This window comes from Pseudonaja textilis, chromosome 3 (genome assembly GCF_049901715.1).
Source record: "Pseudonaja textilis isolate UNSWEBS1 chromosome 3, rPseTex1.2, whole genome shotgun sequence".
Lineage (NCBI taxonomy): Eukaryota > Metazoa > Chordata > Lepidosauria > Squamata > Elapidae > Pseudonaja > Pseudonaja textilis.
Window position 1 is genome coordinate 140,875,975 of NC_141992.1, and position 25,008 is coordinate 140,900,982.

At 36.5% G+C, this 25,008-nt stretch overlaps 2 protein-coding genes across 12 annotated transcripts; one reads left to right on the plus strand and one right to left on the minus strand.

Annotated features, from left to right (window-relative positions):
- Window positions 1-890: 890 nt before the first annotated feature.
- On the minus strand, window positions 891-15,098 carry LOC113435566 (uncharacterized). 5 transcript variants are annotated; one of them, XM_087930975.1, is made up of 7 exons: window positions 14,499-15,098; window positions 13,290-13,446; window positions 9,449-9,827; window positions 6,030-6,201; window positions 3,994-4,172; window positions 2,814-2,910; window positions 891-1,274 (listed from the first exon to the last, which is right to left on the minus strand). In XM_087930975.1, exons 2-7 carry the CDS (start codon window positions 13,425-13,427, stop codon window positions 1,118-1,120), a joined length of 1,122 nt encoding a protein of 373 aa, XP_087787101.1. In that variant the 5' UTR covers window positions 13,428-13,446; window positions 14,499-15,098; the 3' UTR covers window positions 891-1,117. The 5 variants fall into 5 exon arrangements, with proteins under 5 accessions (XP_087787101.1, XP_026555266.1, XP_026555267.1 ...); XM_026699481.2 differs by having other exon boundaries at window positions 14,638-14,742; XM_026699482.2 differs by having other exon boundaries at window positions 13,290-13,396; window positions 14,638-14,724.
- A 48-nt stretch (window positions 15,099-15,146) lies between these two features.
- TXNL4A (thioredoxin like 4A) lies at window positions 15,147-24,835 on the plus strand. 7 transcript variants are annotated; one of them, XM_087930988.1, is made up of 4 exons: window positions 15,147-15,281; window positions 17,290-17,463; window positions 22,584-22,687; window positions 24,463-24,835. In XM_087930988.1, the coding sequence occupies exons 2-4, from the start codon at window positions 17,311-17,313 to the stop codon at window positions 24,632-24,634; spliced, it is 429 nt and encodes a 142-aa protein (XP_087787114.1). In that variant the 5' UTR covers window positions 15,147-15,281; window positions 17,290-17,310; the 3' UTR covers window positions 24,635-24,835. The 7 variants fall into 7 exon arrangements, with proteins under 7 accessions (XP_087787114.1, XP_087787115.1, XP_087787116.1 ...); XM_087930989.1 differs by having other exon boundaries at window positions 15,167-15,381; XM_087930990.1 differs by having other exon boundaries at window positions 15,184-16,275.
- Window positions 24,836-25,008: the final 173 nt, after the last annotated feature.

Sequence of the window (25,008 nt, forward strand, 5' to 3'; positions counted from 1 at the left end):
AGCCTCAAAGGGCTTTAAAGGTTCATATGACTGTGAAATGTTTATTCAAGTCTGATCACCTATCTTAACAACAGTATATTATTTTTTAAACAGATTGCTTTTATCTTTATAAATGGTGCTTTTGTAAAGTTTAAAGTGTCTGTATTTCATTCTTTCCCTGTCAGTAATACAAGCACATTTTTGTTCCTCTTCCTTATTTCTAAATTATGTCTTGAAATTTGTTTGTCCATTAAAAAAAAACCATAAAAGCAAGCTGGTTCAGAACAATTTGCTCTTCAGGCCATTTAAAATACCTTAATATAATCAATTATATCATTAATGGATTCAGCTTTTGAATGCCATGAAAAATTTGAAAGTTTCAGCAGTCACCACTTTCTAGTCAAGATCAGAAAACAATGTCTTGATTCATGTACTGTTTGGCAATATTGTGTTTTGCTTGTTTTTGTGTCAATTCAACCATAGCAACTAGTTAATCATATGTATATATGGGTTAATGGGTTGTGTAAACTCAGTCAACTAGGTTTAGTCAATAAATATGGGTGAATAAAAATTGACATTTCTAAGCAATTTCTCATCTAGCCTAGCAAACCAAATGTGCAAGGCAGCATGGTTGTGTTGTCTTCTTTGTGTAATTTGTAACAATCACCTGCAGGTTAAGAATGCAGGAGAAAGATCTTTTCAAACATAAAAACTACAATCTCAAATAATATTTCTATACTGGAACTATTCAATTTTTTTACGTTTGAATCTTGGTGTGATGTTTAACAAAGCCCTAAGCCTCTTCTGAATTTGTTGTTCTCATTTTCCAAAGAGGTGTATCTGTTTGCTAGAGATAAAAGGATGAAGGAATCAGAAATCCAACCACCATGATCAAAAGTCTCAGAACAAACTTTTTTCCAATGGGATTTTATTTATTTATTTATCAAATTTATTTGCCACCCATTTTGTTTCAAAATAACTCTGGGTGGCTTACGGAATTAATTTAATTACAAAAAAATAATCAGACACACATTTTGAAACTGATAGGAATATGTTATCTGGTTATTTGTCATGTTTCTTAGAGGTTAATGTCCTGTTCTTTATAATTCATGATTTTTTTTGTATGTTCTCCATCAAGTTATTTGGAGATCACTTCACTAGGAATGGGAAGATCATTGAGAACTGCCAAGATATTTTCCACTGCTTCTTCTGTCATCATGCGCAGGGCTTGATCTGTAGCTGTGCCAATGTGGGGTGTTATGATGACATTCTTCATCTGCAACAGCAAGTGATCTCTGCAGAGAAAGCAAGACAGGATAATTTAGACTCACCTGGCCAAGGCAAATTGGAGTTGGAAAGAAATAGCTTCAAGACTGAAATCAACAAAAAAGGGTATTAGTTTCTGCTGCCCAGTTTCTGCTATGGAAAGCTTTTTGTGGGGTAGTATCCATACTATCCAAGAGACACAACCTGCAAACAGCCATTACTTGCTGCTTTGCTATTTCAATCATTCTTCCTCTGGCATCAATCCTGCTATTGCCAAAGAGAATGGGAATAATTCTCCCAAATATCTGCATTGGGATGATTGAAGAATGAAATGTTGGAAGCAATTGTGATCTTTTTTTAAAGACCAAACCTCTAAAATGCATTTTATGTACTCCAAATAGACACCTTCTCAAAAGTTAGATTATTTATTGCACTTTTATCCAACCTTTTCCTTGACAGCTCAAGGCAAACCTGGGTGTATCATCTAATTTTATCCACCTGACAACAATCCTATGAAATTAGGTGACTTGGGAAAATAATGGCCCAAAGTCAACTACTGCGCTCAGTCATTGAATGGGAACTTACACCCAGACTTTTTCAGTTCATCTCCAATATTTCAATCACCACACCACGTAAATTAAAAGGAAAAGGGTGGCATAAATTTAAATTATTAGGTGTTTTTGCTATTTTTTTAGTGGATCTTTTTTGATTAATACAAAGAGCTGCAGATTTAGAGGTGACTTTGTAGAAACTGGATCGAGTATCGAATGAAGAGGTGTTTGGTTTATTTTAGGAGATAGTGATGAATTGTTAATGAAGCCACTTAAGAATTTTTCTGAAGTTGGGATTTGATGATTAGAATTATATGGGATTATAGAAACAATGCAGACTACTGTTGATTTTAGAGTAGGAGTTAGAAGTATTTTTTTAATCTGTATGATAAGGATAAAGGATAAACTGGCTGTACTAGTCTGACTATAAATAGATTATTATATAGTAAACCCTCTAGTGTATAGATTTACTTCTAATTTATTTTCCATCCTACCAATTCCTTGTAGGCTTCTAGTTTGTTTGAAAGTTTGGATTTCAGTCAGCCCAAGGAAAATTACAAATTACGGATAACTCTAAACCAATGGTGAGACAAGTACAGAGCTTGGTGGAAAAGCCACTCACTCTTGTCATAATTTCATAAATTTTGGGAACAACCTGCTGGGAAAGAAAAAAAGGTGGCAAAACATGATGTAGATTAGCTTACCGTTGGCTCTTACCATCTGCTTTAGATTCAGCCATTCAGATTTACAGTCCTTTGTATAGTACTACAAAGTTAAAAGGTTTTGGTACTCCTGAACAATTTTGCCATTCCTGCTACAGCTCTAAAGATGTTTGATTATAATTAATTCTCCTCTTCCTCCTCCATAACACAAAAAAATGAGAGGATGGCAAAGGCAGTAACATAGGAGCTCCTATATTAAGAATGCTCTTCTGAATCTATACAATATAATCGTTATTTATTTCATGCTGGATTTATTGTCCTTTTATTCTGATCTAGGAGTATTGTATTATTTTACCTTGGCAATGGCTCAGGATAGGTCACATCCAAAGCTGCAGCCTTAATAACCTTATTTTGGAGAGCTTCTACCAATGCCTCCTGGTCAACAACTGCACCTAAGAGAAAGGGGATTTTGGAATGATACAGTCATGACAAAGAAATATTAATGTGAATGGATACCACTTGTTATGAGATATATAGGTGAATTCTGTACCAGGTACTTGAACTTAAATACATTTGTTCAGTATAATTTATTTTCAATAAGAACACTTAGGACTGCCAAAACCTTAAAATAAATATTTTAACTATATTTCCACAAAATCTCTCCAAATCCATTATTGTAAATTGCTGAAGAATTGGTTGTGAAAGACTTACAAATGTAATCCTTAATCATGATAATTAATGCTTAATTATCATGCCCATTCAAGTCCAGAAAACTGTATCATTAGTAGGTCATAAATTATTTAATTAAGCTATATATTTATTTTTATATGATGTCCTTCCTAATACAATTGCATGAGGCGTTATGAAACTCACAGCTTTGTCAATGGAAATGTGTTATTTTAACTATTGTTTTCCTTCTTTTCAAAGACTTACAAGAATTTCCACTAAAAGCATATAAGCAGCAGTCAACAGCATGTAGAGGGGAGCTAAATTATGATTTACATATTATTTTATTATACTAATGCTTACATATAATTAATTCCCTACTAACAATAAGTTACAATTATACAGCATTGCTTATATTTTTATATAATGGACTAGTACTTGCGAACAACAACAAAATCTATACTATGGATCCTATCACTTCGTTTGTCAGATTTCTCTAACATCTATAGGAAAAAAGGTTGCAGACAAATGTTCTCATTTCAACGTTTATCCACAAGATTCTATTTAAAAAAGAATCATGAAATGACTAGATGCACTGCTTATGGCCTCACTTAATAAATATGTACCTCTTGATGGTTTTGGTCTGGATAGACTAAGTTGTGGTAAGAAGTATAGTCTTATTGCTTTAACAAATGCAGTTCAATAAGATTAGACACCTAAATTTTAATGAAACATATTTTGCATGACTGACATTTTATCAAGAAATAATAAAAAAAAGCTCAGAATACAGACCTACCAAGAAAGTTTTTAGAAACCATCAATGGTTTAAAAACAATAGAGATGTATATTTGGATAGTGTTGCATCCTACCTCTGCAGATATTGATGAGTGTGGCTGTGGGTTTCATCAGTTCTAGCTCTCTTTTTCCTATGAGACTGTGGGTCTCTGATGTCAAATTTACAACCAGCATCACAAAATCAGACTGTCGAAGTAAGTCATCAATGTTTTTACAATACACAGCACCAACCTCTTGTTCTTCTTCCTCTTTTCTGGAAGAAATAAATGTGAAAACAAACTTTTAAAAGAGGTTTTTTATAATGGGGTTGTTTTGGAGGCTAATCACTGAATAGCATTAATAAGAAATACTTTAGTCATGGGGAGCTTGCTATATTAGGTCTAAAGGCAGCATCCCATACCACTTTTCTTCCTGATCAGTGCAACCTATGACAGTATCAGTGGTTCTTCTTGCTTTGCATAACAAACTTTTTGTTGTTCCAAAAATAACTGCTTCAGAGTATTTGTTAAATCTGCTTGTTGTTAATAACAACTCAAAGTAGTTGAAACATGCAGTTTAGTCTCCAGGATTTTTATAAAATATAGCTTTGAAGAAAGCATGTTCTTGCATACTGTCTTATTTATATAGTTAACCTCTTTTTTGTTATCAATCTGATGACAAATTAGATCTTAAATTTACTCCTAGAGAGCATTCTTGCCAGAAACAGATATAAAATTAAAATAGTTTGGGATTATTGAGCTTAGAATTTCATGTTTGCTATTCACTGGTGAAATGACATCTGGTAAAGCCATGTGAGATGAGAATGTCTCAGAAACCACACTCCAAATATCTTCAGACCAGATCTGAAGTGAACTTGGCAACAGAGCTCACTTCTTGATTAATTGCCTGTGTTCAGTGGAATGGAATGTCCACAACTAATCACAAACCAATAGCTTAATAACCTTTAGATTTAATTTACCTGAATGTTTATGCATTTCTATTGCCATTGTAACAACACTAAGGAAATACTGGTATATGCTTCCTTGGGCCAAGTAAACATATATAGCAGGGGTGTCCAACCTTTCACCTTCCCTGGGCCACATTAGAAGATGAAAATTTGGTTTGGGCCGCACATAAAATAACAGTAAGGATACCTGATCATCCCAAAAAACCATAGAAAACATAGTTAACATATTAAATTTATTTGGAAATGAAATTAGTGAGATTATTATTTATTATTAATTATTTATTAAAATTATTTATTTTTATCACATTTTTTTATCACAGTTTATTTTCCGGCCAAATTTTGCGGGGGAATGAGGGGAGAAAGCTCGCCTGCCTCACGCCTACCTCTCCTCCTGCAAATGGCCCGGCTGGATGAGGCAGGACTGGAAGGCAGAAGCAGCAGCAGCAGCGGCGGGGCAGAAGCCTTCCCCGCCACCGCTGCTGCTTCTGCCCCCACCGCCACCCCCGCCGCTTCTTCCCCGCCACCGCTGCTGCTTCTGCCCCCGCTGCCGCTTCTGCTCTCGCCGCCGCTTTTTCCCCCACCACCGCTTCTGCCCCTGCCGCCACTTCTGCCCCCACCACCGCCGCCGCTTCTGCCCCCGCCGCGGGGGCAGCGGCAGCGGGGGCAGAAGCAGCAGCGGTGGTGGGGGCAGAAGCGGCGGCGGGGGCAGAAGCGGTGGCGGGGGCAGAAGCGGCAGCGGCGGGGGCAGAAGCGGCGGCAGTGCCGGCGGTGGCAACAGCAGGAGGTGGCGCTCTGACGGCGCCCACCTTTTCTCTTGCTGCTTGGCCTCCTCGCCCCTGCCTCTCCTCCTCCTCCTCGCTGGCTCTGGTACGAAGGTTGGGGTGGGCACTGGGCCGCATTACGAGGTGACCTGGGCCGCATGCGGCCCGTGGGCCGCGGGTTGGACAAGCCTAATATATAGCATTCATACTTTCAATTCTAGTCTGGTTCTTTGACCAAAGATCATTGCTAAAAGGCAGTTAAAAGAAAATATTTTTAAAGGCTACTAAATGAGTTCCAAACTTAAATCTCAAAATATATAATATATCCTATCCCATCCTATCTCATATCAATCGTACTATAGCATATCACACATCTACAGTATATGCATCAAAATACATTTACCTCCGATTCCTATTGTGATAGAGAATCTTCATATCAAAAGCCTTTGCCCTCTTGGCTACTTTATAACCAATGTTGCCCATTCCAATGATACCAAGAGTGGCCCTGCTGACTTCTACTCCTAGCCAATTAACAGCAAATTGCGTAGTATCTGGAGATTTTGCCAGATAACAACCTACAACACAAAAATAGAAATTGAGTAAAATAATATTAAGAGGGATATCTGTTCTAGTGGGATAACATTATTCTCATCTTTCTCTCTTTTGGCTTCCTAATTCTTTCCTACTACCATAACAGCAATGGTTAGATTTATTTTCTGCTTATTTGGGATTTATCCATTTCCCTGACTGGATTTTGTCTAAAGAGGAAATCCCTCCGCTTTCTGATTTCCAAGTATACAATTTCTGCAGAAAAAAACTGATATATCTCATTTGTCCTGTGGTGTTAAAGGGCACGTCCTTGATGAGTGTTCAGAAATCTTTTGATATATATTATGTGTTGATATTTATCTAATTAGCTATTGCAGAAAATTGTTACAGAAAAAAATAAATCAGAGAATAAACCATGCATGTTAGACAAAAATACAACTGAACACAATTGCTTAATCTCACTGTTTTTAAATTTAACTATCTTTATAATCTCCCAATCTTAATAGCATTAAGAAAAACAAAATACATAGAGAGTTGAAACAATCACGTTATCCTTTAGTATAAGATTCACATAATTGCTTTCCAGAGTGGATATTTCTTTCCTCTCCTTGTCTTCCACTACAGGTAGCCCTCACTTAACAACCACAACTGGGACCAGAATCTGGGTCATTGAGCAGAGTGTTTGTTCAGTAGGATGTCAGGTGACTTCCCACATGACTGCTTCGCTCAACAACCGCAATCCCTGTACTCATGGTTGTGTCAATTAAGCAATTGTGTGGGTCAAGCAAATCAAGTCTCAGGTAAGGAATGCGGGATGTTTCTTGGGGCTCGGGAGGCTCTGTATAGGTGGTAAAAATCCTTCCTGCTGAAATCCACATAGGATTTTCAGCCCGAGTGAGAAATACTTGTGCATGGCCTGCAATAGGCCTCTCCCAGCCCCAAGGCACCCCATGTTCTTTCCTTACCACGTTGGTTCTCCACGCAGGAGCTGAGAATCCTGCTTGGATTTCAGCTCCCCTCTTCTCTCTAGGCAGTGGCTGAAGGAGTTCCATGGGATACAGAAAAAGGAGTTTAAATCATCAGAATTTAAATCCTATGTCTGCACCCCACAGGAATATGTCAGTTCCCCATTGTCCACGGAAGGAACACTATTGGTGAATGCAGGAACAGAGTTCATATCTTCTCCACCAGTGGTGGTATTCAAATTCTTTTACTACCGGTTCTGTGGGCATAACTTGATGGGGCTTAATGGGGGCAAGGCAGGGGAAGGATACTGTAAAATCCTCATTTCCACCCCACTCCAGGGGAAGGTTACTGCAAAAACCCATTCCCCCCTCCCCCCTGCTTTCCAGCTCCGTTCTCGTGTGCAGGGCAACAAAAGAAGACCCAGACGATCTCCTGGGTTTGGGAGGCAGAGAATAGATGGGAGCAGGGCCAGTCAGAGGTGATATTTGCCAATTCTCCAAACTACTCAAAAGTTCCTCTACCTATTCTCCAGAACTGGTCAGAACCTGCTGAATACCACCTCTGTTCTCCACCCCACTGAAGGAGTTCAGCTCCCCTCCTCACATGGAAAGGAATGCCTTTGGCAGGGTGCAAGAATGGAGCTCCGATCTTCTGAGTTCTGTTTCTCCATCCTGCCAAAGGAGTCAGCTCCCTTTCACACCTGAAAGGGAACACCTTTAGCAGGATGCACGAAAGGAGCTCAGACTTTCAGGAGTTCTGTTCCATTTCTCCACCCCGCCTAAGGAGTTCAGTTCCCCTCGGAAGGCAGCTCTTTCAGCCAGCCCCCAGATACAAGACGGAGTCCTCTGAGCAAGTGATAGCAGTTTGCCATCTTTCCTGCCAACTTCTCCACTGACTTTCTGGGGAAGGAGTTCCCATACAGAGGGGACATAGAGGTATAGCCTGGAGGGCTTCGGGTTGAATCACATCAGATTAAAATATTCTAAGTGGCAGGAGTTGAAAATAACTCTAAAAATCATATGGAGGGATCATGGGGGTTATGTTATCAATTCTACAATGATATTTGTTGCTTTTTTACAGCTCTGACTCTTTCTTATTCAAAAGCTTTCTAATAGAGATAACAAAGTTTTCAATAATACGTTACCATTTAATATTTCTTAAACTTTTCTTTGCAAGGAATTGAGGTGAACAAATAGTTGTCAAATAATTGGGTGACTTGGAAAAGACCATTAAAGACTTTCTAAAGATGCTTATTCAGAAAGATGTTCCACTAGACATTGTGTGTGGTTCTGTTTCTCCATTTTGGGATCCTACTAATAAAACTGTATGAAAAAAGCCGTATAATCTAAAGGCACAAAATTAGTGATTATGCTTGCACATATAAGGAAGTGTTATTTTACTTCTCCTAACTATGAGAAGAGCAATTTAAAATAAATAAGACTTCACTTGAACACATTTTACAGCAGATCAATATATATCAATAAATAAAGAGTACAGGTAGCCCTGAACTTACAACTGTTCACTTAGTAAACAATCGAAGTTACAATGGCATTGAAAAAAAGTGACATAATAGTTTTTCCCATTCACAACCATTGCAGCATCCCCATGGTCACTTGATCAAAATTCAGACACTTGGCCACTGACTCATGTTTATGACAGTTACAGTGTCCCGGAGTCATGTGATCACCTTTTGTGTCCTTTTGACAAGCAAAGTCAATGGGGAAGTCAGATTCACTTAACAACCGTGTTAGTAACTTCACAATTACAGTGATTCACTTAACAACTGTGGCAAGAAAGGTTGTAAAATGGGGCAAAACTCACTTAACAAATGTGCCACCAAGAGACATTTTGGGCTCAACTGTTGTCATAAGTCAAGCTGTGAAGCTGTGATAAGTCACATCAAACTGTGATATGTACACTCACACTGGTTCTTGAAAAAGAAATTTGAAGCAATTTCCCGAAGTTTTCTAACAAAAGTTTCTCTACAGGGAACAACTTGACATTTTGACAACTTAACTTCTTTCAAGATGGTTTTGGGAGCAAAATCAGATCTGCTGACCTTAGCTGACCCAAGGATAATGCAGAGAGATTATTGCTTCATGTGCCCATTTAAAACATCCAAAGTATATTCTGCTTAATCTTGTTCGCATCATATAGGTCTAAATATAGGTCCAAATCCCCAATATAATTCAGTGTTACAATTATAGCTAGATGAAAGTAAGTATGTGAAGAAGCAGATGGTGGGCTTGAAATAACTATAGGGACAGTCCAACATTGGCCAAACAACTGCAGAATAAAATTATTTACCTTCAACTAATCTTCTGGCAGATGCTAGCATTAATGCCATTCCAATGTCCGCAGTAGAATCAGAAACAGAATGCGGAGTATTCGTCACTTTAACGCCAAAGCTACTAATTAATTTCAGATTCAAATGATTCACTCCTACTCCTGAATTTCCAATCACCTTTAAGTTGGGCAGGCTTTCAAGGAGCGCCTGGTCAATGACTGGAAGACACTCAAATACAAAAACAGATTTGATCTTTTCATGGAGTTCTTTGCTTTTCTGAAATTCCTTCATGGTGATGAGATTGAAATGCTTCTTGAAAAACTCTACATGGCTTTCTAACACACCAAAGGTACCACCTATTTCAGAGATCAGCACACCAGGCAGTTCTTTTTCCATAATCTGAAAGAGAAGATAATGATCAGAAACATTTGATTGAGAAAGCAAGTGTTAAGAGGTATTTTTTTAAAAACTTTTAAATAACCAAGGACTAAAGTTTCCCTGATCCTGGAAATTCAGGATCAGGGAAGAATTTCTTGGCTTTTCACATTTGTATACTTATAAAGATAAAACTCTGAGTGGGAAGAACACATTGGCTTTTAAAATACTATTATTTTAAAGTACTATTCTGTGAACTCTATGATAACATTTTCTAAAGAACATTTTCTAAAGAACATCTTCTGTTACTGATCTTAAAGGACAGACAGCAATCACTAGGAATAGATGATTAGATCCCCAAATCCTAAAATATGAGTGAGATAACCATTATGTACTGTACTGCATTACCATGTGTAGTAATTTTAGTTACATTTCTGGGTCCAGGTCAAATTGTTGGCATTAGCCTGTACTGTACATCTTAAATAGCTTGGAGTTAGGCTGCTGAAGAAGTATTATCTCATCCCAATATACCAGGACTGTACAGCACTTCAGATTCAATCCCTGGAAGACGCTTTAGATTATTCTGAATCACAAATGTAGCACAAAAGCTGGATCTTTCCTTATAATATGGATATCTACTGCAAGTGACCAATAACAGCATATCCTATACATTCCCATTCATATCAGAAGCAGTTTGAAAAGATAATTACTAGGTGTCACTCATACATTTTTATCTGCTCCTTTATTATGCAGTAGCTGAAAAATGGTTCTGCCAGATATTTTGCTTATAGAGCTGGCCAAAAATCCCGCAGTTTCTTAAAATGATCTAATCTCACTCCTTGAGATGTTGTCCCCCCCCCCCACCACTTTCTTTTAAGATTTCTAGATCTTGGAACAAGATGTACTTGGCTTAAAGTCTATTAGCTACTGACCCCTAAGACAATAATGCCTCAGTCAAGTCCTTCTTTCCCCAATGGATAAAAAGCAACTTTAGCTATTTTTAATCCGTGAAATAAATCCAAGCACATAATTAAATAACATGTTTTTGGAGCCTAACCAAAATCCCCTTTTTCAATAAAGAAGATGAAATTTTCTTTTATAGACAAGGTAAATTGTGGATAGTAGATAGCATCTTGAGAGTAAGAAAGGATGGCATGGAGTATCAGAAGTTAACCTTCTGATTCATTTTGTGAATTGTGAATAGACGGTCACTCTGTGAAACTGTCCCGGGACATGTTCTCAAAAATCTAAATACACCCACTGATTGTTCAAAGATTTGGGTATCTCTAATGAAACCTTTAACATAGACTTGACTTCTAGTTTGAAGGGCTTCGGCAACAGACAGAAATCCACGATCGTGCGCAGTTTCTGTCTGCGCTCGCCGCTGGAGCGCCCCGAGCCAGCTGGTTTCGGGGCTAAGCCACCCTGTAGAAGTGGTGAAGAGTGGGGAGACTGCCAGCATGGTTGAGGAGAGCCGCATCTCTCCTCCTCAGCTGGCCATTACTCCCTTTCCCGAAGGCGGCTGTAGCAGTGGTCAGAAATGGCCACCACAAAGGAGAACTTGACCAGAAAAGAATGTGCAGGAGGAAGATAAGAAGTGAAAGTTTTGGCTGACTGGGTAAAACTGTAAAAGCAACAACTAAGGTACCCTGGAATTTAAACTTACAAAAAATAACATCGCTCCCAAAGAAGAGTCGGAAGCAGCGAAGGAAAGTGAAAAGGGAAAGGTTTGCCTTTTTTTCCTTCTCTCTCCTTCCCTATACTGACAACTAAGAGACTTAAATAAGAAATCGGAAAAATCCGCTTTGACATCAATAGGCAATTAAGCTGAAAATAAAGCAAAATGCCAAAGGGATAATAAAGATTTCTGGACATTACAAATTTTCTTTTTCATAAGCAGGAAGGGAGAGAAAAAGAACAAGGGCAGGATCTGGAAGAAGGAGAAGACTGCCTGGAATTAAAAAGAATCTACAGTAAAACTTCAACAAGACTTCTAAAAGATACATTTTAACTGAAACTTTGCAACTAAATAATAACCCCAGGAAGAGAAAGTGAAAAAAAAGAGCAAAAAAGAAACAGCTTGTGTGTATTTGGATTATTTGGTGATCTTTGGATTCTTGGTTATTATATTTGAATGACTAAAATCAATTGGGTGGTTGTTTAAAAATTTATACAATGGCACCACTTCTGGATGAATTGAAAATGGAACTTAAAAAGTACAAAGAAGATGCACAAGAAGGAAAGGGTTCTTTTGGCTTCGTTTTTCAATTCTTAGAAATGGAGACTGCAAAACAAGAAGACTGGGACAAAGAAGAAGCCATCTTTAATGAACAAGCAATTTTATGTGGGGAAGAAAAAGGAAAGGGGAAAAGAGAATGGAGAATTTAAGACTTAAAAAAACAACCAAAGAAAAAAAAATAATTCGAAAAATAAGTATAATACTGGAAAGCAACAGAAGAGGGGAATACAGAAGAGAGAACTAGAGGTAGAGAGACAAGGGGGTAAAAAGGGGAGAGAGAAGAAGAGAGGGAAGAAGGAAAGGAAAATAAGTTACAAAGGACCGGAGCAAGATATAGAGAAACAGGACCTATTTAGAGATAATGGGTGAAAATCTAACTGAAAAAGGGATTCTGTAAAGGTACATAAGATTGTATTGTTATATTAGTAATAGAAATAACTTTAGAAAATTGGAAACAACGTATGATTAAAATGAGGGATAAAATAGTTAGTGTAATTTAGTGAAATGTTTGTGAATAAAATAAGTGAAACAAAATAAATGAGAAAATTGAATTAGGAAGGAACGGGAACATTTTAATTAGTTAATGTTTTATAAAATATAAGTGAAGAGGGGGGGAATTAACTATGGAAAGCTTATAATTGTTCCCATAGAAGTATGATATTTAATTGAAAAGTAATGTTAAAGATGTTAAGACTTTAATGAAAATTAATATTAATGATAGAATTGAATTGGAATGGAATGTTGTTTTAATTATATACATTTATATTTTTTTCTTTTTTAAAGAATACAGTGTGTATTTTAAGAATGTACCAAGCAGAATCCAAATGGAAGTTATGTATTATATTCAGTGTTACAACTTTAGGGAAAAGATATAAAGGCGTCATACTCCAATCAGTAACTACAGGAGAAATTTTGTTTAAAGATAATAGATAATTGAAACAGGACAAACAAAAAATATAAATACAATGATTTGAATTGAGATGAGATAATTAAAATAAAATTGAGAAAATTAAAAGAGGGGAGAAGCTATGCAGAAAATGTAAAATAGTAATAAGATATGGAATAGAATATAAAAATGAGCATGAACCTGAATTTGTGTCTATACGAAGAAATGTAACCCGGGATTACGCTACTTTCAAAAAAGATGTTTTATTTGTGTTTTTTTTCTCTTTGTGAAAACTCAAATAAAATTTACAAAAAAACCCCAAACCATAGACTTTTGCAAGATTTTTTTTCCTGGTACTAACCGTGAACTGATATGCACTTAATAGTGTTCTGCCAGTGCTCTTTCGGCCAGTCTTGTAGTACTGAAGACAAGTAATGTTTTTCTTTGACCATTTAAACCAATGTATCTCTGCCAAGTGAAAAGCTTTACATCTGAACATAATTCCCAAGTATTAAATGCTAAAAACAAATGTGTTAACATTAGTTCAAGGCATAATTATCTGAATCTAGTATAATGCAGACATTCAATATACAAAGGAATATTTTTAAAAATATACTCTAACATACATTGTAAACACTGGAAATTCTCCATACAGGTAGTCCCCAATTTATGATAATTAAGCCCAGAATTATGGTCATAAGCAGGGGTCGGTTTCTACCGGTTCTGTCCACCTCTGTAGAACTGGTAGCTCTGAAGAGCAGCAGACATAGGAACCTGTTCTATGTCTGCTGATGTTTTTGCCCACCCACCCACCTGGGCTGTTACTTGATCTTTATTTCCTGATTTTTCAACTTCAGCCGCCGAAAGAGGCACAGCTGCAGTTACAAAAAAAAGAAAAGAGGGCTGTTTCAAAGGCTGCTTCTCGGCAGACAGCATGCTAATGACGATTTACAGTCGCGCGGCTCTCAGCGGGCAGGGAAGCTCGTAAATCCCGAACCGGTAGTTAACCCTGTCGTATCCCACCCCTGGTCATAAGTCATGCTGGTTGTTAAACAGGTCACCACCTTAACTATGTCTGATTTTACAACCTATTTTGCAGTGGTCATTAAGCAAATGTGACAGTTGTTAAGCAGATGCTATGGTTGTTAAGCGAAGCCATTCAATCCTAGCTTCCAGCAAACATGTCATAAATTGCAGTCCCTAACACAGTCACTGAATCATAAATTAGCCAACATTTCAGCCCAGCCTATCATCAGAAATAAATTATTTTTCAAGGGAAGATGGGGAACCTTTCTTTGATTTGTCCACATAGAGAAATCAAACAGCAGCTTTGTTTTAAATCTCTGCTTAATAGATCTGGATATTAATGCCTATATATTAATACAAATAGTTTGGTATAGTATTTAAAAAGTCCTGGTCTAGAAATCTGAGGACTGTGTGTTCTTGGCCTCCCTTAGCTAAGCAAGAAAGCTAACTGACTGACGGACTTTGGGCCAGTTACTTTTTCTGCCAGCCCAATTCACCTCACAGGATTGTTGCTGTGGAAATTAAGAAAATTAAGGATATTCACCTTGAGTTTTTATTTAAAAATCTAATAATAATAGAGATACAAAAGAGACACTGAATCTTGTTAGCAATTATTGCTACTTATAAGCCTATACGAGAAGGCTGAGAAATCTGTTCCCGCTCTCCTAATGTTGTTTGCTTACGGATAGACCCGAAGAATCAGCCATAACGTGGGAAAGGAAGAAACCTAGAACTGCGCCACGTCTTGGCGAACGGCCTTCTCCAACAACTGACAGCGAGGGAGGAAGAAGGGCGGGGAGAGAGGCTGCCTGATGTCTGGGAGGGTTTTGTTTTATCATTGTGCCCTCAATAGAAACAGATGGTTCCTTCTGGCGCTGACACGCATCTGTCCGCAAGGGTATCCCCGGGCTAAACTTTCCCCGGGTCGTATAATATATATGGGTATATGCATAAGTTTGCATTTATTTATTTGTCATGTTTATGTAGTGTATATTAGAGATGGAGACCCTTTGAGAGCTGTATGCAATGAAATTTCATTTTAATGTATACCGATTAGTATACATTTCAAAGTGACAACAAAGTTAGCCTAAATCTTCTACTTGACGGGTTTCTCCCGCAGACTGATGATTCCACGCCCCTCCCCACCCCCCCTTTTTCCCTTCTTCTCTCTCTTCGGAAGTGACGAAGACAACGTAACGAATGCGGTGTCGCTTCCTCTCTCCTCGATAGCCTTTTTGACGCTCTAGGATTGTCCTTTGGCGTGAGCGTTGGCGGGCCTTCGGCCGTGGCCGTGCTGGGTTGTTTGCTTGTTCGGATTTTTGGGGGGGTGAGTGGCGGACGAGCTGATAAGAAAAACGCGGCGGTTAGAAGGCGGTTTGAGCTCCAGGGCCAGCGGGCGGAGGAAAAGAAGAAGGAAGGGGGGGGGGGTAGGTGAGGAAAACAAAAGGTATAAATGTTCTAGAGTTGCGTTTTGTTCAACCTTATAGCCATTTTAAGACGCGTGGACTTCAATTCCCAGGGTCCCCCCTATCCTTCATGCTGGCTAGGAAATTCTGGGAGTTGAAGTCCACGCATCTTAAAAACGGCCAAACAACTGCTGTAGAAGATGGCATGCTGCGCTCCAAAGAGCATGGAGATTAAGATCTACGTTTTCTGGGGCTGGTCTTTGAACTCACCAAAACAAAAACAAAAAAACCCTAAAGCGTGTTTTGCTCACCACACACTTTTTTTTTTAAACTCGGAAGGCACCAGCTTTTAGAGAGTTTCTAACTAAAAGATCTTTAATTTTGCCGTGTCTTGTTCTCTAGCCTAAGTTGTATCATTACTTGATAGAATCGGCAGTATAATTAGTTGTTGTTTTCAATAACAGCAGCAACTATTGAACTATGCATCGGTATGCTGGAAACCCCAAGATATCTAAATTATTGATATGGCGATTTCAAAGACCTGGTCAGCTCCAGGCCCCCAAGATTAATGACATGACATCTTGACTGAGAAAGCCTGCAGTCAAATCCATGTTGTTGTATTCTGTCCCTTGCTCTCTGTCGTTTTTTTGTGACAGACTTATTAAAAGAATGGACTGTCAAATTCCTCAGTTAGGATAGCACTTTGAACTATGCATAACTGTGGGTTTGGGAGGACGTTGCTGATGGAGGGCCAGAGATATTGCAGAATTCACATGCTGCCCTATGCCAATATTGGGGAAAGAGACTGAATTTGGAATATTGTACTAGTAATCCTGAACTCCAGTGTCCTTCACTTCTTAGACAGCATAAACTAAGTCTTCTCACTCTGACTTTGTATGGAAATATACAAAAAAGGTAATAATGTTTTACCCTTGGTTTCTTATTCTCTTTGGGGGACTAAAGCTAAGCATATTTATTTGGATTAATCCAAACACACCTGAATGAGTTGCCCTATAAGTGTATGCTTGGAACTGAAGGGAATACATTATTGACAACTGCAAATATGACAACAGTGGCTGCCTTTTATTCTGTTTTTGGCAATACAAAATGTGACTAGTTCTCAGTTCATGTGCTACAAAGGTATTAGACAGAACTTTAGGGGAAGAGAAAGTGAAGTTTCTGAAATTGTCATAAGATAATATCAGCATTACATCTTTAAATGCAAAAGAAACTGCTGTATAGTAGTTATGACTCCAATAATATCTTACATTTTAGTGTTTGTCTGCATAAGTAAATAAATAATTATTAATGGAACAATTATTGTGTTCCATATAAAAAATAACAAAACTTATTTTAACAATATGTTTCTTCATAACTAAGTTTCCAGAGATGTTACATTTATGATTTTCTGGTCTTCAGAAATTTCTAGAAAATTTTCACACATTGTTGCGCTTTGATTTCCCCCAAAATACATTCTTTGTATATTCACACGCCTTATAAAAATATAAATAAAGCTGTAATATTTCTTTGTTTGTCAAAATTTACTTCATTTTTTTCCATTTACTAGAAATGCAACTTTTCTGAGTTGTGATCATGATCAGTCAATTCCTGAGTATTTCTAAATCTCCTAATATTCCTTCTCTGGGCAAAAAAATATTCTCTGAGTTTGAAGCTTCTATTTTAGTTCACCAATAAATATTTCATTATATCTCGGATTCTAATTATAACTTTAAGATTTTAAAACTTTAAGATAAATTATAATTATAAGATTTGGAAGCTAATTTTAAATTTAAAATGGGATAACTATAAAACAATAGTATCTTGACCTCTTATGTTCTTTATCAAATAAAATGATGTCATTTAGATGACTAAGCTAACCCTTACTATAAACATCAAAATTATAAATTGCTTTCTGTATTTTTCTTATAGATCTGATTCAAGTTTTTCAATATGTCGTACATGCTTCCACATTTACACAATGGCTGGCAAGTAGATCAGGCCATTCTTTCAGAAGAAGATCGTGTGGTAGTTAATCGGTTTGGACATGATTGGGATCCAACATGTATGAAAATGGATGAAGTTTTATATAGCATTGCTGAAAAGGTATAATGTTTTAACTGATTTGGAGAAATAAATTTTTATTGTGTTTTAATCCATAACACGCTGAACGTAGAATATGTGCTTAAGAAAAATTGTGTATTTCTGCTAATAGACATATTTTTCAAAAATAGCTAAAAAACTGCAATCAAGAGGCATGATTTTTTCCCCCCCGAAATATTCCCTTAAAGATTGGAAAACATTAAATACATCTTTGTACTCCAGTGACTTACTAACTCACTGAATTTCACTATTTTATTTTTAGCTTTGATGTCTTTATTCTGAAATAAAAATGCAATAAGTGAATTTAGATAAATTAAGAGAGTTGATTTGTCTTTGGCTATTAGTCGTTGCCTATATATGTCATGTAATCCATTTTGCTTAGGGATGTTACTTTCATATCCATATATAACTTCGCACTAAAAAGATGCAGCACATTTACCCTTCTTTCCGCGTAAGCACAGGGTCCGTCCCCACCCCGCCAGCCACAGCCACTTCCTCCAGCTTTGCTGCGATTCTTGCCCAGCATTGCTTCTACAGAAATATCCCAGAGGGCATTATTCATTATTTATTTATTTAATTTATATTGCCGCCTATTTGCCCATTATGTGTCCTGGAGGGTGGTATTTTAATTTGAAGGAGGGTTCATGCATATGGCGTGTATCCTATTAGAAAGGAAACAATTTAGGGATGATATGGATAAGCAGTGAAAATGGTATGTGAACCGTTGACAATAGTGGTATGTTTTCTGAATTAGAAATCATGGTTTTGGCTCTGAAAAAGGTTCAGAATCGAAAGCGAATATCCTTACAGAAACCCCAAACCTGGCTTAGGTAATACATTTTTTTTCCTATTTATTTTAATCGTTTTCACTGAAATAGTTTTAAAGTACTTTATGTAACAATAAACTAGGATTCTCTTGATTTATTAATGCTTGTGAATGTACCATCTGTTTTGTGGCCACAGAAAGCAAATGTATAAAAAGGACGGCAGAAGTAAAGAAACTTAACTTGGAGGGGCAATCTTCATTTCACTTGAAATTATAACCAGAGAAGTGCAAAATGTTTTTAGTTTGGACTGTTTTAAGTTTGTACCATGGGTATTTCGTTCCTCTTCCAGCCTTATTAGCTGTATTTTAACCTTGGCCATGTTTCAAGCTTGAAATATTTCTGGTGAGATTGGAGCATCCTGTTGTGGGCCTCAAATATTTTGTAAAATGTATTTTTTGATTGTGTGAACAATGTAGGGAAGATTGCAGTGATTTAATACTTACAGGTAGATCTCACTTAGCAACTGCCTCAGGCAGCCACTGTGCAAAGTTATGACAGTGATGAAAAAGTAACTTTATGAGCAATGCCCGTAAAACTTGCTTTGGACAGCAAGGTGGATAGCATATAAATTTAATAAATAAATGAAATAAAATAAATTTACATCCTTTGCAGCATCTCTTAGCCATGTATTTTCCATTATAATCTTACAGATTGTTCTGTATCTGACCTGTTTTTTTTTTCTCTTCCCCTTTCCCCTTTCCCAGAGTGGAGAGATTGCCTAAACAAGCTATCTATTCCTGAGCTGCTTTTCTTCACAGCACAATGCATCCCTAAAAAGTGCTAGCCACAAGTCAACAAGACCAGCTCTGTGACCTTAATTTATTAGAACCTTTTGCCTGGTTGCAGATTCACAGCTGCTTCCTGTACCTGATAAGACTTTAATCAGTTCCACACCTTTGGTTTTTGCTTGCTCCTGTGCTGCTGTGTATATACTAGGCAAACAGTGCTAGCATGTTCCTTTTGATATGTACTCTCCATTGTGTGCCTACTTACTCTCTTGTAATCCCTTCCTTTCCAATAAATGTAAGGAGAAACATTAATTCTCTTCTTGTTTATTATCCCAGCAGAGGGATGAATATTCTCTTGAGTGAGAAAGTTGGGAAAAGGGTCTATGGTATAAGATTTGCCCTATTACCTGGCTTCCTCATGAATCGAGTTCCAGAAACTTTCCTTGCTATTTGGGCTCACCTGACTGTTTGGAGGTTTATCCTTCTAACATTGTAAACCAAAGAAAAGTTGAAGTAAAATTGTAAACACAGTCACGGTGAGTTTTCACTTTAGCATCTTAGTTGCCAGTCTCAATTATGGGTGCTAAATGAGGACGACCTGTATTGTATTGCCTACATTACAGGCTATAACCAAAAAATGGCATATTGTTAAATTTCTATAAGATTCTACTGATCCACAATTTGGTATATTTATATGCTAAGAAATAGGGTGCTGCAAACAGAATTCTGCTTCTGGAGCAAGACATGATTAAATACCATTTTGTAAGGATCTCTTTGAAAATATGCTCCTGAGAGTTAGGGAGCTGCCTTGAAATGTAGGAAACAATTTGGCTGTGTAAGGTAAAAGAATAGAATGAATAAATAAATAAACTATATTCTTCTTGCTTTTTTGTGTGAAAGGCATACTGTTTCCAGATATTCCCATGGGCTGAAAAACTTACAGGAAAAGTTCTAATTCTATTTTATGTATGGTTCTTCATTATAAATAAAAAAAATAACGCATTGAGGAAAATATTTAAACTACTCCATAAATTAAGAAAACCACGCAAATAGCAACAATATCTTGCAATTTGTGTGGTTTCATCAGAAAAGAACAGTTTAGTTTTGTTAAACCTGAGTGCAAATTACTTAAGCATTTGTATATTGCCAGCTGAGTTTCTAGTTTATAGAAAATCAAATAATACATTTGAAAATTATAAAAAAGCCCTATTAAAATTTCAACTTAAAATACGTTTTCAGACCTTTGTCCAGCAACTTTGTTTTTTTAATGGGAATTTGGGGGCTCATTATGGCCATTGAGAATGTCTGACTTTTCATCATTGCCAGATGAACTAGTGGCAATCAAGAAAATCTCAACACTGTTGTTAGAGTAAGCAAACTGAACTTAAGCTATTTAAGACTTTTAAAATTCAAGAGAGAGAATGTTTAGATAGTCACCATCTCTTTGTACTTCATCTAGAAATAAAGCAGCAACCAGCAATTATTTCAGTAGAGATAATATGGTCTTGCTGAGTTACGCAGGCACTAGTTTGTTCATCAAAATCTATGTAAGCTAACATTTCTAAATTAGATATAAACGGTCTTCAATATAATACCATATAATAATGTGCTAGAATTGAAATATGACTTTTGGTTTATGTTGATCTTTAAAAAAATCTAAATATATTATTTTAATATTTGTCAAAGAAAAAAAAACATTGCCTATATAATTGTTTCAGGACTGAGTTAAGAGATAATTCATTTGAGAAACTTGGTTGAAACGGGTCATAAAATAATAGGAATTCTAGTAACTTGGCAGACGATTTGGCACTTTAACAGAGGGAAGAAAGAGAACAATATAACTTTTGTATTTAAAAATCTCCCTCTGCAGAAATAGCAGATTAGAGGGGGTGACCCTTCCTCATGGTCTGGCTTATGAGCCGTTTGGATATCGCTGCTGTACAAAGTGAGTAAACAGTTCCAGTTGTACTACATATTTCTATATCATACCAGACTGTTGACATACCGCAGTTGCATTTTACATTTAGGAAAAAGCAGTTATCCCCGTCAACATGGCCTGTTTCAATTCTGGTAACTTCTTTTCATAGACATTCTAGTCAATAAAGCATTTTCTTCTGTTGGTTTGTTTTCCTTCTTTTTTTGAAGTATGAATACTTGCAAACTTGATACTTCTATCTTGAAGTGTACGAGATAGTTGACTAAAAATGGTTTCCTCTCAGTTGAAACAAAAAAAAATGTACATTTTATCAAGCTCAGCTACTCTTGTCTACTCTGTCTTTTCTTAAGAGTTCATTTATCTCCCTGTGGATTTTGTTTTTACTCATTGAAGTTTGAGACTATTCTTAATTGTTTCTATATCAACACAAAGGTTGTATACTCTAATGAATTATTTTCACATTTTTAAAGATGCCTAAGTGGGTTATGTCTGTGAATTGTAATGGAAGATAAGCTTAGTTTTCATTGGCAGTCTCGTGCATGTAAATGTATTATGACAAATATTTGTGAATTGTACAATAAATTGTTCTAAAAATGTTTAAAATTGCTTCCACAAGAATTTTTACTGAAGTAAAGTTCGAATAAAAGAAAAATGTGGTCTTTGAACCTTTAAATTATGTGTTTTATTCGGATTTCAGTTCAGTAGAACTCTACAGGAATTTGTGAGGCTTACAGCAGTATTTGCTACTTTCTCCTGAATTCTTTAAAAATCTATTAATGCAGATTTGAGAGGTAGCACAGAACTTAGGGACAAAATGGCATCCTCCATGAAAGGAAGAATATATTTAAATTTGATTCTCTATCTTGTCAAGTATATGTTGCACTCTGTTTAAAATAAACTTATGGATTACTATCTTTAGATGTATTTTATATAATGTGTATTCAGTATTAGCAAAATGACAGACTACAAAATAATATGGTAATTGCATAAGCAAACTATGAGGTTAAGGGGTAAGTTAAATAATAAATAATGTTTCATCTCTTTCAAATATATATACTTCAATTTCATTCATTGCCTTTTTATTTATTGCCTTTTTAGATGTTCTGGTAAAATTATAAAAATTTCTGAAACAAAGCAAAAATAGCTGTCAGTACTAGATAGGATTTTGCAGAAATAGATAGGATGAGGTGTGTGGTAACACCCAATAAAATGCACTTGCTTTCCTGTAAAAGCTAGCATGTTGTATCAGCAAATATGCGTACTACTGAAATTTCAGTGAATTTTTTCACTAAAGGGATTTTAATCTGAAAAGTATATGTGTGATATGAAAAGGGAGTATAAAATAATCTGATAATTCCGTAAAAATTATTAGCTTAATATCAAAACTTATGGGAAAACAATGATCTGAACTTTTTATTGTTAGGAAATGGATGTTTAAAAATAGACTGGTGATGAATGTGCTTAAATATAGCTGTAGTGGCTACCCGTTTCAAGCATCACCGTTTTGGATATCTTTATGTTCTTGTGCTAAGAAATCAAAACCTATGCATGGGTTTCTGTATAAGCTTACAATATATTATGAAAACAATTTATTAATATATTTACACTATAAACACATTTTCTTTCCCTTAGGTGAAAAATTTTGCTGTAATTTACCTCGTAGATATCACAGAAGTACCAGACTTCAATAAAATGTACGAACTGTACGATCCCTGTACAGTCATGTTCTTCTTCAGGTATATTTTCATTCTTACATTGCTTTTTAACTTGCATGTTCTCAGTAGGGTTTTTTTCAGTGGGGGTGGTTTACAATTCTTGCCTAATTGTGTATGTTATGTAATATCATTAAGCTACAATTTAAACCTAAAAGTAACTATTGGGATTGATGTTGTTATGCAATTGATATTATAATTTGCTAACTGGCAACAAACCAGTATTAAGTATCATAAAGGTAAGGCAAGTGGCATTTCCTTACAATAGGAAGTCCTTGCTTGCCTGCTATCTGGTTTAGCAATCATTCAAAGTTACAATGGGGGAGGGACTCTATAGCTTTGCAGTCAATCCTTGCATTTATCACTGTCGCAGTGTCCCACAGTCATATTGGTGTGCTTTGCAACTGGCTTGCGATAAGCTGAGTTAATGGAGAAGGCAGAAGTGAAATCATAAATCATGGTCACATGATGTTTCACGTAATGCCCAAAGGGGAACTGAGATCATAAGCTTATCACAGTCACACCATTTTTCTGTTTAGCAATTGTGGCACTCAGTTACAGAATTTCTGGTTGTAATTGTGGTCATTAAAGTAGTACTGCCTATAATTAGTGTATCTCCAGTTGCCCCATATTTCATTCCTATTAGACAGTGCTTTGGGATCAAAATAGGTCATACAAAATAGCTTGATAGAGTTTGCAATGAAGATGGCGCTCCCAGTTAGAATTATACATTGGTTTTTGCGTATCGTTTACAGAGCTGTTCCATACATAGTTAGTAAGAGGAAAATGCCAGCATAACTACTGGCCTTCTGTAGCAGTCAGACAGAAGAGCTTATTCTTTTCTGAAAAGAGAAATACTCTGGCCCACTACATTCTGTTAAGTGTGATGGAGTTTAGTGGGCCAGATTCCTAGGAGAGGGAGTACATGCCAGAGGATGACTCAGTTCAGATAGTTTGTGTGAGAGAAAGAGGGTGAATGTAGCCTCTCTGTAATAATTCCCAGAGTGTATGTTTTATGTAAGTTGTAGGCTGCTTCAGTTTGGCAAGATTTTAAGGAAACCTACTTGGAAGAATCACCAAGAATCTTTCTTGATTTTGGGGGGCCTGACATTGATCTTGCCAAACTGAAGTAGCTTTTATTCTGCATATATTCATGCATATATTCTGACAACTCTTAGAAAGGGTCTGTCTTCACCCGCTTTGTCTCATACAAATTATATGAACTGACTTGCCTCTTACTTTTCTGGAATGTACCTTCTCCCTCCTGGGAATCTGATCCACTGCATTCCGTTACAATAAGCCATGACTGTTAACTATTATTAATTTAATTTGGCATTAAAATATTTAGTTTTTCCTGACTTCATCAGTTTTCTTAACTGAGTGTTTTGTAGTTCTGGGAATGCATACGTTTGTGGAATTCTTTTCTGTTTGGATATGAATATGGGAAGTTCTTTAAATTGGTTATTTGAATTTGCTATATTTTGCTATATGACACTGTATGCCACATGGGGGTACATCCCATGCCAGGCAATGTAGCATTATTTCCAATAAGTATACATCGGTAAAAATTTAAGAAAAAGAAAATTTACAATATTAATAATGGGACACGACTACTTTCTGATCTTATTAAAGTCAACTACAGCCCACTGGGTTGGGATAACATTCCAGCCTGACTTCATTTGGGGGAAAAGAAGAGTTTGTATGTGTATGAATAACTATCTCACTTGGCTATATAAATATATGCAGAAATACTTTAGGAAGCATGCATTGTATAATTATTTTTTCTCCTTTTCTTAAAGAAACAAGCACATAATGATTGATTTAGGCACAGGTAACAACAACAAAATTAACTGGGCAATGGAAGACAAACAAGAGATGATTGACATCATAGAAACAGTTTATCGAGGAGCTCGTAAAGGAAGAGGTCTCGTTGTGTCACCCAAAGACTACTCAACCAAATACAGATATTGACTTTTTGGGCCATTTATTTCAAGTCACGTTTTTTGGAAACTTCTTAAACCCAGACTTAATATAGGACAATTCTTCCATGGTAACATTTCATGTGAATATATTGAACTGAGTAAATATGTTACCAGATTTTCATTGGAAAATGCCATTGATTTTGGAAATAAAGTTAAATTTGCTTTTGAATAAAGAACTTAAAAATGTCAAGTGCTTTCTAAAAACAATTCTATTTCTTCAATAATGTATTGTCTCTTTTTAAAAATGTATTTAGGAATGCACACAAACTTCTGGAATAGGCCAGTCATGTCTTATGCCAGTGTTTAAAACCTGCTGTAAAAGCCTAATCAAATGAGCCTAGTTTACCTTTGGCTTAGGTAGTC

Bases quoted from the DNA above. Each gene is read 5' to 3' on its own strand.
- LOC113435566 (XM_026699480.2), bottom strand. From the start codon at position 14,793: ATGATAAAACAAAACCCTCCCAGACATCAGGCAGCCTCTCTCCCCGCC. The intron at 4,173-6,029 runs GTAAATGTATTT...TATTTCTTCCAG, and splicing joins TATCACAATAGGAATCGGAG to AAAAGAGGAAGAAGAACAAG. The intron at 2,911-3,993 runs GTAGGATGCAAC...CCTTTCTCTTAG, and splicing joins ACTCATCAATATCTGCAGAG to GTGCAGTTGTTGACCAGGAG.
- TXNL4A (XM_087930988.1), top strand. From the start codon at position 17,311: ATGTCGTACATGCTTCCACATTTACACAATGGCTGGCAAGTAGATCAG. The intron at 17,464-22,583 runs GTATAATGTTTT...TCTTTCCCTTAG, and splicing joins TATATAGCATTGCTGAAAAG to GTGAAAAATTTTGCTGTAAT. The intron at 22,688-24,462 runs GTATATTTTCAT...CTTTTCTTAAAG, and splicing joins ACAGTCATGTTCTTCTTCAG to AAACAAGCACATAATGATTG.